The 19,306-nt window shown below is 43.6% G+C and overlaps 1 protein-coding gene and 1 non-coding gene across 2 annotated transcripts in view; both read left to right on the top strand.

The window, feature by feature from the left end:
- MYCBP2 (MYC binding protein 2) overlaps positions 1-19,306 on the top strand; it is a 1,075,853-nt gene that overhangs the window by 280,454 nt on the left and 776,093 nt on the right. The window contains 3 exon segments of the mRNA XM_029603038.1: positions 8,005-8,122; positions 10,347-10,551; positions 10,842-10,995. Of these exon segments, the coding sequence (XP_029458898.1) occupies positions 8,005-8,122; positions 10,347-10,551; positions 10,842-10,995 (477 nt within the window).
- Positions 17,585-17,750, top strand: LOC115093144. The gene has a single exon (XR_003857180.1). It is a non-coding gene; the product is annotated as a U1 spliceosomal RNA (small nuclear RNA).

The raw sequence follows: 19,306 nt of genomic DNA, 5'->3' as shown, positions 1-19,306 counted from the left end.
GTAACCCCCATATTTAAAAAGGGCTCCAGGGGAGATCCGGGAAATTACAGACCGGTTAGCCTGACTTCAGTGCCAGGAAAAATAGTAGAAAGTGTTCTAAACATCAAAATCACAGAACATATAGAAAGACATGGTTTAATGGAACAAAGTCAGCATGGCTTTACCCAAGGCAAGTCTTGCCTCACAAATCTGCTTCACTTTTTTTAAGGAGTTAATAAACATGTGGATAAAGGTGAACTGGTAGATGTAGTGTACTTGGATTTTCAGAAGGCATTTGACAAATTTCCTCAGGAGAGGCTTCTAGGAAAAGTAAAAAGTCATGGGATAGGTGGTGATGTCCTTTCGTGGATTGCAAACTGGCTAAAAGACAGGAAACAGAGAGTAGGATTAAATGGACAATTTTCTCAGTGGAAGGGAGTGGACAGTGGAGTGCCTCAGGGATCTGTATTGGGACCCTTACTTTTCAATATATTTATAAATGATCTGGAAAGAAATACGAGTGAGGTAATCAAATTTGCAGATGATACAAAATTGTTCAGAGTAGTTAAATCACAAGCAGATTGTGATAAATTGCAGGAAGACCTTGTGAAGCTGGAAAATTGGGCATCTAAATGGCAGATGAAATTTAATGTGGACAAGTGCAAGGTGATGCATATAGGGAAAAGTAACCCATGCTATAATTACACAATGTTAGGTTCCATATTAGATGCTACTACCCAAGAAAGAGATCTAGGCGTCATAGTGGATAACACATTGAAATCATCGGTTCAGTGTGCTGCGGCAGTCAAAAAAGCAAACAATGTTGGGAATTATTAGAAAGGGAATGGTGAATAAAACGGAAAATATCATAATGCCTCTGTATTGCTCCATGGTGAGACCGCACCTTGAATATTGTGTACAATTTTGGTCGCCGCATCTCAAAAAAGATATAATTGCGATGGAGAAGATACAGAGAAGAGCTACCAAAATGATAAAGGGAATGGAACAGCTCCCCTATGAGGAAAGTCTGAAGAGGTTAGGGCTATTCAGCTTGGAGAAGAGGCAGCTGAGGGGGGATATGATAGAAGTGTTTAAAATCATGAGAGGTCTAGAACGGGTAGATGTGAATCGTTTTTTTACTCTTTCGGATAATAGACTAGGGGGCATTCCATGAAGTTAGCATGTGGCACATTTAAAACTAATCGGAGAAAGTTCTTTTTCACTCAATGGACAATTAAACTCTGAAATTTGTTGCCAGAGGATGTGGTTAGTGCAGTTAGTATAGCTGTGTTTAAAAAAGGATTGGATAAGTTCTTGGACGAGAAGTCCATTACCTGCTATTAATTAAGTTGACTTAGTTGATAACCACCACTATTACTAGCAATGGTAACATGGAATAGACTTAGTTTTTGGGTACTTGCCTGGTTCTTATGGCCTGGATTGGCCACTGTTGGAAACAGGATGCTGGGCTTGATGGACCCTTGGTCTGACCCAGTATGGCATGTTCTTAGTCAAGAAGTCTTTTCTGCCTCGCTCTAGGTTTCGGGAATTGCCGCGGTTTTTGTTCCAATAAGGTTTCTGCACCGTCTTTGGGGCAGAACCAGGGTTCTGGTAGGCAGCAGTCCTTTCGAGGCACCCATAGACTTCCTTGAGAGGGCTCCAACTAGGGGCCGGTGGCAGTAAGATTTCATAATGAAGGCAGGCCGGTCCACTTGATGGCGGTGGAAGACTCACTATTGCAGTTTTACAAAGCATGGACCCAGGATTACCTCGGACCAATGGGTCTTAGAGGTAATAATGGACGGCTATGCTTTAGAACTTTTTCACCCCATCACGGAAGCTTTCGTGGTGTCTCATTACAATGTCTGAGGCAAGCAAGTGGCGATTTGGTACACGATGTCTCACCTTCAGTTACTAGCATGATAGTACTGGTAGTGGCCAGGGAGTACAGTCACAGGAAGTACTCAATTTACTGTATTGTGCCAAAAATGGAAGGAGCCTTTCATCGCATCCTCGATCTGCAAAAGATGAAATGTCATACTGCGAGTTCCCCGTTTTTCCATATGGAAACATTGCGGACGGTGATAGCGGCATTTTGTTTTGTGGAGTTTTTCAGGCCTTGCTGGACTTGTCGGAAGCCTATCTGCACTTACCCATTTGGGAAGAACATCAAAGTTTCTTCGTTTTATGGTTCTGGGGTGTTTTGGCCCCTTCTGTTCGGTTTGGCGACTGCACCTTGCACATTAATTGGTGAAGTCACTTGAGCCCTACCCAGATGCTGGAATACTTGGGGGCAAAATTTGATGCTCAAACTTGGCAGAGTTTCTCATCTGTGAGAGGAATTTGAAGTTACAATCCCAGGTAATGCAGATTTTATGGATGCCCAGGGCTTGGGATTACCTTCAGGGTCTGGGTTAAATGGCATCTACGTTTGGTGCCATGGGCTTTTGCCACATACGCCCTCTCAGGAGGTGTTGCTGTCGTGCAGGAATCCGTTGTCGGAGGAGTTTCATGCATTGTACTTCCGAGTCCAGTTTCTCATGGTGGCTGTGTTGGCCCATTTTAGAGAAGGGGATTGGCCTTGAGGTTCTAGACTTGGTTTTAGGGATCACGGATGCCAACCTCAAGGGTTGGGAGGTGATCTGTCAAGAACGGCTGGCACAAGGACTGTGGTTGTCAGTGGAAGCAATCCTGGTCTATCAATTGCTTGGAAATGAGAGCAGTGTGCAGGGCGTTGGCGGAATTTCTTCCACAAGTCCAAGATCGAATGGTCAGAGTGTTTTCAGACAATGCAACAACGGTAGCTTATATCAGTCAGCAAGGGGGAACAAAGAGTCGGGTGGTTGCCCAGAGAGCCCAGGACCTCTTTGCCTGGGTGGAGCAGCATTTGTAGGGGATAAGAACATAAGAAATTGCCATGCTGGGTCAGACCAAGGGTCCATCAAGCCCAGCATCCTGTTTCCAACAGTGGCCAATCCAGGCCATAAGAATCTGGCAGTAACCCAAACACTAAGAAGATCCCATGCTACTGATGCAATTAATAGCAGTGGCTATTCCCTAAGTAAACTTGATTAATAGCCGTTAATGGACTTCTCCTCCAAGAACTTATCCAAACCTTTTTTGAACCCAGCTTCACTAACTGCACTAACAACATCCTCTGGCAACAAATTCCAGAGCTTTATTGTGCGTTGAGTGAAAAATAATTTTCTCCTAATAGTTTTAAATGTGCTACTTGCTAACTTCATGGAATGCCCCCTAGTCCTTCTATTATTCGAAAGTGTAAATAACTGATTCACATCTACTCGTTCAAGACCTAAAAGACCTCCTTCATATCCCCCTCTCAGCCGTCTCTTCTCCAAGCTGAACAGCCCTAACCTCTTCAGCCTTTCCTCATAGGGGAGCTGTTCCATCCCCTTTATCATTTTGGTTGCCCTTCTCTGTACCTTCTCAATCACAACTATATCCTTTTTGAGATGCGGCAACCAGAATTGTACACAGTATTCAAGGTGTGGTCTCACCATGTAGCAATATAGAGGCATTATGTCATCTTCCGTTTTATTAACCATTTCCTTCCGAATAATTCCTAACGTTCTGTTTGCTTTTTTGACTGCTGCAGCACACTGAGCTGACTATTTTAAAGTATTCTCCACTATAATGCCTAGATCTTTTTCCTGGGTGTTAGCTCCTAATATGGAACCTAACATCGTGTAACTACAGCAAGGGTTATTTTTCCCTATATGCAACACCTTGCACTTGTCCACATTAAATTTCATCTGCCATTTGGATGCCCAATCTTCCAGTCTTGCAAGGTCCTCCTGTAATGTATCACAATCCACTTGTGATTTAACTACTCTGAAAAATTTTGTATCATCCGCAAATTTGATAACCTCACTCGTCGTATTCCTTTCCAGATCATTTATATATATATGTTTATATATATATATATATATATATCTATCTTGAAAAGCACCGGTCCAAGTATAGATCCCTGAGGCACTCCACTGTTTACCCTTTTCCACTGAGAAAATTGTCCATTTAATCCTACTCTGTTTCCTGTCTTTTAGCCAGTTTGCAATCCACGAAAGGACATCAGCACCTATCCCATGACTTTTTACTTTTCCTAGAAGCCTCTCATGAGGAACTTTGTCAAACGCCTTCTGAAAATCCAAATACACTACATCTACCGGTTCACCTTTATCCACATGTTTATTAATCACTTCAAAAAAAATGCAGCAGATTTGTTAGGCAAGACTTCCCTTGGGTAAATCCATGTTGACTGTGTTCCATTAAACCATGTCTTTCTATATGCTCTACGATTTTGATCTTGAATAGTTTCCACTATTTTTCCTGGCACTGAAGTCAGGCTCACTGGTCTATAGTTACCAGGATCGCCCCTGGAGCCTTTTTTAAATATTGCAGTTACATTGGCCACCCTCCAGTCTTCAGGTGCAATGGATGATTTTAATGATAGGTTACAAATTTTAACTAATAGATCAGAAATTTCATTTTTGAGTTCCTTCAGTACCCTAGGATGCATACCCATCCGGTCCAGGTGATTTGCTACTCTTTAGTTTGTCAATCTGGCCTATACATCTTCCTGGTTCACAGTGATTTTGTTTAGTTCATCTGACTCATCACCCCTGAAAACCATCTCCGGAACAGGTATCTCCCCAACATCCTCATTAGTTCCCCAACATCCTCATAACTTCCTCTATCCTAGTTATTGTTGTCTTCCTTTTTGAACGGTTTCTTGTTTTTTACCCTATGTTCAGTGTGCTGCGGCAGTCAAAAAAAGCAAACAGAATGTTGGGAATTATTAGAAAGGGAATGGTGAATAAAACGGAAAATGTCATAATGCCTCTGTATCGCTCCATGGTGAGACCGCACCTTGAATACTGTGTACAATTCTGGTCGCCACATCTCAAAAAAGCTATAATTGCGATGGAGAAGGTTCAGAGAAGGGCTACCAAAATGATAAGGGGAATGGAACAGCTCCCCTATGAGGAAAGACTAAAGAGGTTACGACTTTTCAGCTTGGAGAAGAGACGGCTGAGGGGGGATGTGATAGAGATGTTTAAAATTATGAGAGGTCTAGAACGGGTAGATGTGAATCGGTTATTTACTTTTTCGGATAGTAGAAAGACTAGGGGGCACTCCATGAAGTTAGCATGGGGTACATTTAAAACTAATTGGAGAAAGTTCTTTTTTACTCAACGCACAATTACACTCTGGAATTTGTTGCCAGAGGATGTGGTTAGTGCAGTTAGTAAAGTGGTGTTTAAAAAAGGATTGGGTAAGTTCTTGGAGGAGAAGTCCATTACCTGCTATTAAGTTCACTTAGAGAATAGCCACTGCCATTAGCAATGGTTACATGGAATAGACTTAGTTTTTGGGTACTTGCCAGGTTCTTATGGCCTGGATTGGCCACTGTTGGAAACAGGATGCTGGGCTTGATGGACCCTTGGTCTGACCCAGTAAGGCATTTTCTTATGTTCTTAAACGGTTTCTTGTTTATACCCATTTTTATCTTTGACTGTTCCTCTGTGAAGCTTGTTGCTATGTTGAGTTACCTGTAAACCGAGATGATGTTCCCAACGTATCTCGGTATATAAAATGCTTAAAATAAATAAATAAATTAGTAAACACGGAAGCAAAGAATTCATTTAGTCTTTCTGCAATGGCCTTATCTTCCCTAAGAGCCCCTTTAACCCCTCTGTCTTCTAATGGTCCAACTGACTCCCTCACAGGTTTCTTGCTTCGGATATATTTAAAGTTTTTATTATGAGTTTTTGCCTTTCTGATAGCCTCTTCACATGTTGCGGGATTGGACAATGTGCAAGCAGACTATCTCAGCAGGTAACAGTTTGACCCAGGAGAATGGGAGCTGTTGAAGGAGACCTTCGGCCTTATCCATTCTCGTTGAGGCAGTCCCTGTCTGGATCTGATGGTATCAAGGAGCAATGTTAAGGCAGCAAGTTTCTTCAGCTGCAGTTGATAGGTTGCAGCTGAGGGCATAGACATTCGGGTTCTTCCATGGCCGACAAGGATCCTCCTATGTGTTCCCTCCTTGACCAGTAAAAGGTCGAGTGTTTAGGCACATCAAGAGGCATCCAGGCCAGTTGGTACTGGGTGTGCCGGAGACGCTGCGTATTCCGTGGTTCACAGATCTGGTTCAGTGCACAATGGTCCCTGAGATTGGTTCATTTGCAGGGGTTGTTAAGGCAAGCTCCTATTTTCTCGGATCAGGCAGTTCACTTTTGTCTCTCAACTTGACTTTTGAGAGCAAGTGCTTGCAACAAAAAATATACTTTGAGCCTGTGATTTTCAAGGGCTTAGTTTACAATTCCTTGCGGGTTCAGATGGCAGCTTTGGGGTATCTCAGAGGTATACTCCTGGGAAAAGGTTGTGGGCCTCAAGTCTGGATGTTGTGAAGTTTTTGAATGGGGTTGAGCATCTGTGGCCACTGGTGCATAGATTGGGTTCGGCATGGAGTTCAAACTTGGTCTTGTGGGTGTTGTTAAAGGACCTCACGCTGAAGGTGGTATTTTTGGTGGTGATGTGTTTGTTCAGAAGGATCTCTGAGCTGCAGGCTTTGTCCTGTATGTAGCCATTTTTTGAAGATTTCGGATGAGGGGGTATCTTTGCACATGGTACCTTTGTTCCTATCTAAGGTGGTATCTTTGTTTCACCTTAATTTTACTGTGGAGTCCTGCCTTTCTGAATTGATCTGCTGAGTCACTGGAGGCAAAAGTTACAAACAGTTTTCAGCAGTTGGATCATTTGTTTGTATTGTTTGGAGGTGCCAGAAATGGATGCAAGGCCTCCAAGGGCACGAAAGTGCATTGGCTGAAGGAAGCTATTATTTCCGCCTACCTTTGTAAGGGGAGATGAATTCCAGTTCTGGCACAGGCAGTGTAGTGTCTTGGTCCTAGTGTCAATTAGTGTCGCCACAGGAGATTTGTAGAGCGGTGATGTGGTCTTCTCTTCACACTTTTTCTTGCCGTTACTATTTAGATCAGTGGTTCTCAACCCTGTCCTGGGGACCCCCCAGCCAGTCGGGTTTTCATGATATCCACAATGAATATGCATGAGAGAAAATTTGCATGTTATGGAGGCAATGCATGCACTTTTTCTCTCATGCATATTCATTGTGGATATCATGAAAACCCGACTGGCTGGGGGGTCCCCAGTACAGGGTTGAGAACCACTGATTTAGATGTTCAAGCTCCAGGAGAGCCAACCTTTGGCAAAAGTGTGTTGAAAGGGGGTCTTTTGCGGGCCTGCCCAGTGAAGGGGTGCTTTGGTACATTCCACTTGTCTGGACTGATCTGCAGTGCAAACAGTAAAGGAAAATTTGTTCTTACCTGTTAATTTTTGATCTGAAGTATCACAGATCAGTCCAGAGACCCAGCCCCTTAATGTTCTCAAGACTGTTATGGCAAGTCCGTGCTCTTACATTCTTACTGGAAAGAACTGTCAATGCATATATACAGAATCTAAAGACGTTTGCCAGGTTGTGGTTAGCCCCTTGGGTTGATTTGTGGTTTTTCTGTTTGGGGGGACTCCAACTTTTGGGTTTGGCTTTTGCCCTCATTTAGGGGGTTTTTGAGCAGTTGTTACTCTATAGTTGACTTGGGTACGGGTCAATGCTGGGGGACTGCATGTGGCACTCTGTTATGTAGCAGTGCCTCAAAGCTTTTAGTTCTCTGACTCCATCTGCTGGTAGGGATGCAGAACCCACTTGTCTGGACTGATTTGGTTCTTACCTGCTAATTTTCAGAAAGGAAAATTAGCAGGTAAGAACCAATTTTTCTTTCATGTCAACTCAGCTGTTACTATATTTCTGGCTAGGAGTAATATAAACATGCAGTGTTTTCTTTATGGGAAATAAGGTGCAGAAATTCATATGTAGAATGCATATCAAGCAGGTGAAGGAAAAAACTGCTGATACTGGCATGTACCCGTTGGAAAAAAAAAGCCCTGTAAATGTTTGAGAAGATGCATTCACCTTTGTTTGTGACCTAGGGGATGCCCCACACTGGTACAGGCATTGCCTGGTCCCAGCATGCAAGTTACAGCCGGCAGTAATCATACAGCAATTCTACTAATGGATGGACAGGTCTTCACGTTTGGAAGCTTCTCTGTAAGGAAAAAGAATATTTTAATCTTTTGAAAGAAGTATTGAAATACTTGATTACTATTGGATGATATCGTATGATAAACTGAAGAATCATAGTGCCTTTTTTAATGATCCCATTTTCCTCTCTAAGCAGTATAGTGAAATGGAAATATGGATTTTTGGCATGTCCTTTGCTTGTAATCCAGTGCCAAAGTGATGGATTTTGTTCCCTGGAAGCTAACTGTTCTCTCTACTCCTAGTTTAATTTTTGTGTCTAATTGTTGATTACCCATTAGATCAGTTTGATATTTAAAGCATTTTATTTGGTTAATAGCTGATTTAGGTTTTGTCAGGTCTTTTATTTTGCTGTTGGCTGATTTATAAAATGCAAAACTTTTATATTTTTCTGGTTTTTAAGAGTTTCCTTTTTATTTTTAATGGTCTTGCATTAGTTCTAATGGCCAGGTTTTCATTTTATACCTGGGTGGAGGGGGGTATTAAATCTCTTGTATTCTTTTTCAGTAGGTAGTTGGCCAGTTGGGATGCTTTATTGAATTTATTAAAATGGTTTGTGTAGAAGAGAGACTATTTATTAAACACAGCATAGAGCATTCTGTGGTAGGTGGGCAATTCTGACTTTATGAAAGTATAATTTTCAGGTGGACTGAAAGAAAATAAATACCATGAGCTACTTGATATATGGGTGTAAGTTATTAGTTAACTATATACAGTAAACAGAACTCTTCTCACAGAGAATCTGATTACAGAATGTTGCTCGTAAGAGGTCTCAAAAGTTTAGAATTTGAGCATGCAAACCTGAACCACACAAAATTAGTTGCCTTTGGGGTGTTATATATTTTAGTATTGATTGAGTATAATATTATATAGAGAAAATAGTCTCTGTATTTTGAGGTTGGGTTGTGTACACTATCTACAACAAATTATGAGACTACAGTTTCAGATATTTATAGTAGGTCTTTAAGATCATGAGAGGTCTAGAACGAGTAGATGTGAATTGGTTATTTACACTTTTGAATAATAGAAGGACTAGGGGACATTCCATGAATTTAGCAAGTAACACATTTAAGACTAATCGGAGAAAATTCTTGCACAGTAAAGCTCTGGAATATGTTGCCAGAGGATGTGGTTAGTGCAGTTAGTGTAGCTGGGTTCAATAAAGGTTTGGATAAGTTCTTGGAGGGGAAGTCCATTAACGGGTATTAATCAAGTTTACTTAGGGAATAGCCACTGCTATTAATTGCAACAGTAGCATGGGATGATTTTAGTGTTTGGGTAATTGCCAGGATCTTGTGGCCTGGTTTGGCCTCTGTTGGAAACAGGATGCTGGGCTTGATGGACCCTTGGTCTGACCCAGCATGGCAATTTCTTATGTTCTTATAGTAAATGTCCTTTAAATCATTCTGTGCAATGGTTTGCAAAATACATAGACTCAAATTAAATTTGAAGTGATCACATTTTATAGGGCTTCCCAAACTTGTCCTGGGGAATCTACAGCTAATATTATTTTCAGGATATCCACAATGGTTATAAATGAGATTTTTTATATATGCAGTGTCTGGTGTATGCAGATTTATTCATGCATATTCATTAAGTATATTCTGAAAACTCAACTGACTGGGGGGTTCCCAGTACAGGTTTGGGAAGCCCTGCACTATTATATCTTGTGGCATGATTATTCACTATATTTACCTAGGGCTACAGCAAACTCCAAAGGGATTTGACATGATGAAATGTCACCTCTAAATATGGGATGGTCCTGTGTAGATGGACTCTACATAGCTGGAACCTTTTTTTTTTTCTATAATTTATTTTTGACCTGACCCTTTGGTAGGTGTATGTTTAGATAATTAGGTATATTATACTGAGTTTGCTCTATCAGTGGATATAAAAACATGTGGCTTGGAAGTCAATCATAAGTAGAAAATACTAGATATAGGCTGAAGTTGACTTATATAAAAGCTGAAATATAAATATATAAAATATTGCAATTGTAAATACTAGATAGATAATGATGTATTTTAGATTACTTTTGATCATTGTATTTGTGTCCCTTAAGACATTCTTAAAGTAAGCTTAAACTGGCTTTTAATTGTCCTCCTGTATTTGTCTCTTGATAGTACCATGTGTCGTGATGCTAGCTTTAAATACTGGACCACAATGTCTGCTGTTTATTCCATGTTTATACTATTGTTACTTTGATTTTCATAGTACATTAAATTCTTTTCAGAAAGGACAGCTCGGCAGACCTATTCTAGATATACCCTACTGGAATGCAAAACCGGCTCCCATGCCTAATATTGGGTCTAAATATGGACGGAAAGCTACTTGGATTGGAGCAAGTGGAGACCAGACTTTCCTAAGGATTGACGAAGCACTCATCAATTCCCATGTGCTTGCCACTTCAGAAATCTTTGCTAGCAGGCACATCATAGGCAAGAATTTGTTACATGTTGGAAGTCAGATGGATTTGAAGCATGAAGTTAAGGAGGGACAATGAAATTCCAGAATGAGTAGTCAGAAAGATTAAAAAACAGGGACATTTATATTGAAAATGCCACAGCAGTGTAATTTATAAGAGCTTTTTTCAATTTTTTTTAATGTTGATTATCCGCTCTTATAAAATGTGTGACTAAAATATATGATGCACCTGTAGCCTGTTAAAATAGTAACTCAAAGAGGGAATATGTAGTAGGAATCTGATATATTCCATGTGTTCCTTCAGGCTTGGTACCTGCTTCTATGTCTGAACCTCCCCCATTTAAATGTCTTCTGATAAATAAAGTTGATGGAAGTTGTAAGACATTTAATGATTCTGAACAAGAAGATCTACAAGGGTTTGGCGTTTGCCTCGATCCAGTCTATGATGTCATCTGGAGGTGAGTGGGGCTTTGTGTTTCAGTAGAAAATCCTCTTTACTAGTAAATGTTCTACTTTTTCCTTATACAGTATGTGCAATGGCAAGAACATGGAGAAATAACGTAGTGGGTAGAACAGCAGGCTGAGAACCAGTGAAGCCAGGTTTCAAATCCCACTAACACTCCATGTGATTTTGGACAAATCGCTTCAGCCTCCATTGCTAAAGAGACAAACTTAGATTGTAAGCCTTTTGGGGATAAGGAAATACCTATGGTACCTGAACTTTCCAAATACATTTTGATTCTGAAAGAAGATAGGTTGAAATCCACCTATCTTATACTTAAATAATCTCAGCAAGTACCTAAAGAGAAAAATTTAGGATGAACTCAAGTACCATCCTTCCCCTCTTAGCGAACAACTCGCTTTGCTTCCTAGACCGTAAAAATGTTTATATGCACATCTTCACAAAACACAAGGAAACTTCGCCATTTTACCATAGCTAAGGGCCACTAGTAATACTGTATTCTCCCATTTGGCACCACTGCAACGCCCAGAGCTTTCACAAAATGCAAGCTCTAGTGTTATACCTACTTTACACAAAATTCTGTCTCGACAGTGATCCTCCGGACACACCCGAAGTTCCTTCCTAAGGTGGTTTCAGAGTTCTATCTCAACCAGTGCATCGTGTTGCCTTCCTTTTTCCTAAGGCCTCACACTCACCAGGGTGAAAGGGCTCTCCACACTCTAGATTGCAAGAGCGCACTGGCCTTCTACTTAAAGCGGACGGCGTCTCACCGCCTCTCCACTCAACTCTTTGTCTCTTTCGACAAGAACAGGCTAGAGGTTGCTGTCTCCAAGCAGACTTTATCCCGTTGGCTTGCGGATTGCATTGCCTTCTACTATGCACAGGCGGGCCTACTGCTGGACTGTCACGTCAAGGCTCACTCTGTACGAGCCATGTCAGTCTCAGTGGCTCATTTGCATGCAGTCCCCATTCACGAGATTTCAGATTGGTGACGTGGAGTTCCCTCCACACATTCACCTTACGTTATTGCCTGGACAAGGATGGCTGGCAGGACTGTTGATTCAGACAATCCGTCCTCTGTAATCTCTTCCAGCCATGAAACCCAACTCTCCCTCCGTGGGCCCTGTCCTTGGGTGCAGGCCTGCTCCTGTGGTTCCAGGAGGCCATCAAGACTGGGGCCAAGGAAGTCTTTGTTTCACCAAAGGAAGTACTATCCTCTGCCTGCTCGATCCAGTCAACACCATCAGAGCTCAGTGGCCGTCCTAGGCAGCAGAGAGCTCCCAAAAACCCAGGCAGCTCCTCAGTCAACTCAATGGACCAGGATTTGTTTGGGCAGTAGGGAGCGTAAGCCAGATGCCCAATACCAGGACAATGGACCCTTCGGTCAGGAGCAGGCTGCAGTTCTTTGCAAACCAGTGGCCCAAAATAACATTGGACCAGTTGGCTATGTCCATCGTAGTATACTTGGATTTTCAGAAGGCGTTTGACAAAGTTCCTCATGAGAGACTTCTAGGAAAAGTAAAAAGTCAAGGGATAGGTGGCGATGTCCTTTTGTGGATTGCAAACTGGCTAAAAGACAGGAAACAGAGTAGGATTAAATGGACAATTTTCCCAGTGGAAGGGAGTGCCTCAGGGATCTGTATTGGGACCCTTACTTTTCAATATATTTATAAATGATCTGGAAAGAAATACGACGAGTGAGATAATCAAATTTGCAGATGACAAAACTGTTCAGAGTAGTTAAATCACAAGCAGATTGAGATAAATTGCAGTAAGACCTTGTGAGACTGGAAAATTGGGCATCCAAATGGCAGATGAAATTTAATGTGGATAAGTGTAAGGTGATGCATATAGGGAAAAATAACCCATGCTATAATTAGACAATGTTGGGTTCCATATTAGGTACTACAACCTAAGAAAGAGATCTAGGCATCATAGTGGATAACACATTGATATTGTCGGTTCAGTGTGCTGCGGCAGTCAAAAAAAGCAAACAGAATGTTGGGAATTATTAGAAAGGGAATGGTGAATAAAACGGAAAATGTCATAATGCCTCTGTATCGCTCCATGGTGAGACCGCACCTTGAATACTGTGTACAATTCTGGTCGCCACATCTCAAAAAAGCTATAATTGCGATGGAGAAGGTTCAGAGAAGGGCTACCAAAATGATAAGGGGAATGGAACAGCTCCCCTATGAGGAAAGACTAAAGAGGTTATGACTTTTCAGCTTGGAGAAGAGACGGCTGAGGGGGGATGTGATAGAGATGTTTAAAATTATGAGAGGTCTAGAACGGGTAGATGTGAATCGGTTATTTACTTTTTCGGATAGTAGAAAGACTAGGGGGCACTCCATGAAGTTAGCATGGGGTACATTTAAAACTAATTGGAGAAAGTTCTTTTTTACTCAACGCACAATTACACTCTGGAATTTGTTGCCAGAGGATGTGGTTAGTGCAGTTAGTAAAGTGTTTAAAAAAGGATTGGGTAAGTTCTTGGAGGAGAAGTCCATTACCTGCTATTAAGTTCACTTAGAGAATAGCCACTGCCATTAGCAATGGTTACATGGAATAGACTTAGTTCTTGGGTACTTGCCAGGTTCTTATGGCCTGGATTGGCCACTGTTGGAAACAGGATGCTGGGCTTGATGGACCCTTGGTCTGACCCAGTATGGCATTTTCTTATGTTCTTATGTCCACCAAGGGTACCAATTAAATCTATTGTGTATCCTGCCAAATTGCCCTCCGTGCCCATCTTGGGGGCCAGTAGCATATCCGGAGGTACTACAAGCAGAGTTCTCCTCCCTCTTAATGGCCAGAGCGTTCAAGCCCATACTACCAAGGCAAAGAGGGTGGGAATTCTACACCAGGTACTTCCTGATTCCAAAGAGAACAGGAGGATTCTGTCCCATCCTAGATCTGAGGGCCTTGAAGAAGTTTCTTAAAAAAAAAAAAAAAGAAAAGAAAAGTACAAGATGGTTTCCCTGTGCTCCCTGATTCCCCCCCCCCCCTTTGCAAAAACGGGATTGGCTATGCTCCCTTGATCTAAAGTACACATACATCCATATTGAGATCCTCCCCAGTCACAGGAAGTATCTCCGATTTGTGGTGGGGAAACAGCACTTCCTGTATTGGCTGTTGCCATTCGGGTTCGTGTCTGCCCCATGGGTCTTCACAAAATGCCTGGCCGTGGTGACAGCATAACTCTGGTCAAGAGCACGTCTCAGGCAAGGGTCCTCCAGGTCCATGCACTTGACCAGTTGTGTGTTGGAGTCACTAGATTTCATTCTCAACTACTCAGTGTCCCATCACCTCAGTTGGACTTAATCGGAGTCCTGCTAGATACGGCTGAGGCCAAGGCCCTTTTGCTATGCCAGAGGGCTGTCATCTTGGCGACCATTATGGCAGAAGTTCAGCAGAGTCAGCAGGTGTCAGCCTGGCACATATTGAGGCTGTTGGGCCACATGGCCGCAACTGTCCATGTCACTCCCTTGGCACACTTACACATGCGCACAGCCTAATGGACCTTAAGGTCACAGTGGCGCCAAGCCACTCAGTCTCCAGGATTGGATTTGAGTCACCCCCATCTCTGGAATGGGTGACTTCCTTTTGGAGTCTCCCTACTCAAATTGTGCTAACCACGGATGCATCTACCCTGGGATGGGGATCTTATGTGTTGGGCTCAGCAACCAGGGCCTGTAGTACGCTCAGGAATGTTCTTGTCAAATCAACTTCCTGGCGCTCTGGGTGATCTGGTATGTGCTATGGGCTTTCAGAGATTGGCTGTCCAACATAAGTTGTCCTATTCCAGACTGACAGCCAAGTAGCCATGTGGTATGTCAACAAGCAGGAGGATATGGGATTGTTACCTCCTGTGTCGGGAAGTGGTCCAGATCTGGTCGTGGACCCTGTCTCACGGGATGGTGCTCAGGACCATGTACCTGGCCAGAATGGAGAATGTGATGGCAAGACAGGCTGAGTCGAGCCTTCAGACCCCATGAGTGGTCCCTGAACCAGGGGGTAACAAATCAGATATTCCGCCTCCGGTGGAGCCCGGAAGTAGATCTGTTTGCGTTCCCTGCAACAGGGGAGGGTACCTTGGTTCTGGTCACTGTGCAGGTCAGATGGCAAGCCAGCCTCAGGCGCCCTGGCCCGTCATTGGGGCAAGGGTCTTCTGTATACATGTCCTCTGATTCTCTCAGTGGCAAAGACTATCTTGAAGCTTCGTGAGGACAGTGGGACTATGATCCTCATAGCTCCTCATTGGCTGAGACAAGTCTGGTTTCCACTCCTGTGGGGAGTAGTCCATCCAAAAACCCCAGATCTCATCACACAAGATCAAGGCAGGCTGCGGCATCACAACCTCCAGGCTCTGTCGCTTACAGCCTGGATGTTGAGAGGTTAATCCTACAGCCACTTGATCTTTCTGAGGATGTCTCTAAGGTCCTGGTGGCTTCTAGAAAGCCTTTCACTAGAAAGTCCTATAGACTGAAGTGTTGGAGGTTTTTCCGTGTGGTGTGAGCAGAAGGCCCTAGAACCATTCTCCTGCACCCCCACACAAAATTTTCTTGATTACCTTCTACACCTTTCAGAAGCTGGCTTAAAAACCAACTCCATCAGAGTTCATCTTAGTACAATTGGCGCATACAACCACGGTATAGATTGTACGTCCATTTCTGTACAGCGTATAGTTGTACGTTCCATGCGGGCCTGCTTCAGTTGAAGGCTCCCCTAAGGCCTATCTCTGTGGCTTGGGACCTCAGCGTGGTGTTAGTTCAGCTGATGAAAGCTGCTTTTGAGCAGCTGCACACCTGTGACCTGAAGTACCTGAACTGGAAGGTCATATTTTTGGTAGTGATCACTTCAGCGTGCAACGAGCTCCAGGCCTTAGTGATTTATCTACCTTAAACTAAGTTTTATCATGACAGGGTGGTCTTGCATACGCACCCTAAGTTCCTGCCTAAACTGGTGATTGATTTCTATCTTAACCAGTCAATCATCCTGCCAATTTACTTTCCTTGGCCCCATTCGCACCAAGGCGAATGAGCACTGCACAGTTTGGACTGCAAGCGAGCCTTAGCATTCTATCTGGAGCGGACAGAAGCTCATGGACAGTTCACCCAAATTTTTGTTTCTTTTGATAAGAATAGGTTGGGCATTGCCAAACAGACAATATCCAGTTGGCTAGCAGATTGCATCTCCATCTGTTATACCCAGGTTGGAAGGCATTTTGGGGGCCATGTCAAAGCTCATTCTATCAGAGCTATGGCAGCGTTGGTGGCCCACTTGCGAGCAGATCACGTGGAGGAGATTTCAAGGCTGTGTCGTAGAGTTCTCTCCATACATTCACCTGACATTACTATCTGGGTAGGGATGGCCAGAGTGACAGTTAGGCCAGTCTGTCCTCTGGAATCTTTGAGGTGTATAACCCAACTCTCCCAACCTAGAGTCCGTTATTTGGGTTTATGTAGTCTCACCCTCTGTTACCAACAGCACCAGTAGTGGTGTGCCCCTTGGAACCTGGTTAGGTGTCTGTTGGTCTGCCTTTTTGTTGGGGAGCAGCCTGTAGCTTGGGATTCACCCATGAAGGACTACCATCCTGCTTATCCTTGGAGAAAGCAGAGTTGCTTACCTCTAACAGGTGTTCTCGGAGGACAGCAGTATGTTAATCCTCAAACCCTGCCTGCCACTCCACAGACTTGGGTTTCTCCTATTTTTTTATTTTATTGTAATTGTATGTTACAAGACTGAAGAAGGACTCCATGTGGTATAGGGAATGCTGGGTATGCTCATTATGCCTAGTCAAACTTTGACATAAATTTTCCGCATGGGGCTCCATTTGATGTCACCCATGTATGACATCATCCTGCTGTCCTTGGAGAACACCTGTTACGGGTAAGCAACTCTACTCTACCCTTAACAGAAGGTATGAGGATTACTACCCTTAACCAATAAGCCTTGATGCTTTGATGAAACTGCAACATTGCTCTCCACTTCAACGGCAGAGGGAAAAAGGGAATTTGATTCAGACAATCACCAATGAGGGCCCCGACTTTTATGGTCTGGTGGGAATAACCTACACACAGTTGCAGTTCCTACCCTTAGCTTAAGACATGGGTTTACTTGATTTCTTTAATGGAACTGCAACAGCAGTCTCCGCTTTTGACGGTGGGTATGGGGTGGGCTAGAAGGTAGTATTGGATTCCTATGACAACCAACCTGGGCCCCAAAATTTATGTTCTGGGGTACTGATACACAGACATAAGGGAAAAGCACAGGACTGCTTATATAGCCAAGTCCATAAGTAAATTGTTTTTCCACAATGACCTTATCTTCCCTAAGTGCTCCTTTAACAGGGGAGCATCTAACGGTCTAGCTGACTCCCTCATAGGCTTCCTACTTTAGATATATTTTAATAAGTTTTAATCTGTTTTTGCCTCTTCGGCCAACTTCTTTTCAGATTCACTCTTAGCCTGTCTTATCAGTGTTTTACATTTAACGTGCCAATGCTTATACTTTTTCATATTTTCTTCCGATGGATCCTTCTTCCAATTTTTGAAGGAAGATATTTGGCTAAAATAACCCTCATACTTACCTGGCAGGGGAGACTGTCCATGATCCAGAAGGTGGCGCTCCCAGGGCGAGGCTCGGCCATTGCACTCGGGCCGTGCTGACCCCTGCGATTTCCCCACATGCGGGAAACTCGACTGCATAATTTGTGGTAGTGGGGGACTGCGTTCGCGCTTTCCCCTGGTCATTCCTAAAAAAAAAAAAAAAAAAATAACCTTTTACCTCACCTTTTAACCATACCGACAATTGTTTGGCCTACTTTCCACCTTTCTTAATGCGTGGAATACATCTGGACTTTGCTTCTAAGATGGTTTGTGTGGGTTTTTTTTGTTTTTTTTTTTTTAACAGTATCCACACCTGTTACACTTGTAACCTTTGTAGCTGCACCTTTTAAGTTTTTCTATTTTTCTCATTTTCTCAAACTTTCCCTTTTGAAAGTTTGATGCTAGAGCCGTGGATTTACTTACTGTCCTTTTCCAGTCATTAATTCAGATTTGATCATGTTATGATCATTATTGCTAAGTGGCCACACCACCATTACCTCTCACCACATTTGTGCTCCATTAAGAGTTAGATCTAAAATAGTTCCCTTTCTCATCTGTTCCTAAACCAATTGCTTCATAAAGCTGTTATTTATTCCATCCAGAAACTTTATCTCTCTAGCATGTCCTAATGTTACATTTACCCAGACAGTATTGGGGTAATTGCAGTGAGTCTTCCTCTGTGGTTTTGAACTGAGGTAAGGAGTTGGTTTGGGACAGCCAGCCTTGCAGGCACTCCGGGGTGTTTGGCAGACCTTCGGCCCCATTCCCTCTACTCCTGGGGCTCCAGGTTGCTCTGAAGGGATGGGGTAAGTGTTTTCTTCGCCAGCCAGTTTTTGATGCGGCTCATCGCAGCCGGCAGTGCGACCCGTTGCAACGGGTCTGTCGGTATTTTTTTCTATTTTTTCTGTTCCTCCCCTCAGCTCCTGGGCCGTGTGACTGCGCATTTATTTTCCCAAGGGGCCCTCGCTTTCTCTCCGCACTCAGTCAGGCGTGTGGGCGCGAAGGCAGAATTTAGTTTGTTTTTTCCCTCCCTTATCCTTCTAGGGTTGGAGAGTTCGTTGGGCCCTGAGCCCTTCCCCCGGGACGGGGGGGGGGGGGGGCGGGGTTCATGCCGCGGTTCTTAGCCCTTGTGGCTGAGGACAGCGCTGGGGGACTGGGTGAGCCAGCTACTCAGGATCCCATTCCGGCAGATGGAGTCCCAGAGGGGTTTTCGCTGAAGTTTGTCTTGTTAATGCACCAGGCTTTCCTGGCCAGAAAGCAGGCGGGCTTCAGGAGGCAAATTCAGTCGGTGGGTCTTTCGAGCCGTCGTTCAAGAAGGATCGACTCGAGGAACAGCAGGCCCGCGGGGGAAGTGATGGTCCTCGGGGGCCACAGACTTTTCCCCCACCCTCCGGAGTTCCGGGTTCGGCTCAGGTTCCGGATTTGGTTCCTGATCTTGGGGACCCTGATCAAGATGCTGCAGATGATGATGATTTGCCACCCACAGAAGGGGATAATCCCAGCATGGTCCGCCTTTTTAAGCGGGAGGAACTACGACCCCTTGTTCCCCAGGTGTTGGAAGTTCTGGGGCTTAAGATCTCTCAGGAAGAATCAGATAGTGATGGGGTTAATCCGGTTCTTGACGGAATACGGTGGCCCACTTCGTCCCTTCCACTGCCTAAAAAGGTTCGCAAGCTGGTGACCTGCGAGAAGGAC

The sequence above is a fragment of the Rhinatrema bivittatum genome, chromosome 5 (assembly GCF_901001135.1).
Source record: "Rhinatrema bivittatum chromosome 5, aRhiBiv1.1, whole genome shotgun sequence".
NCBI lineage: Eukaryota > Metazoa > Chordata > Amphibia > Gymnophiona > Rhinatrematidae > Rhinatrema > Rhinatrema bivittatum.
Note: the sequence above shows the minus strand (reverse complement) of the source record. Positions and strands in the feature narration are given on the sequence as shown.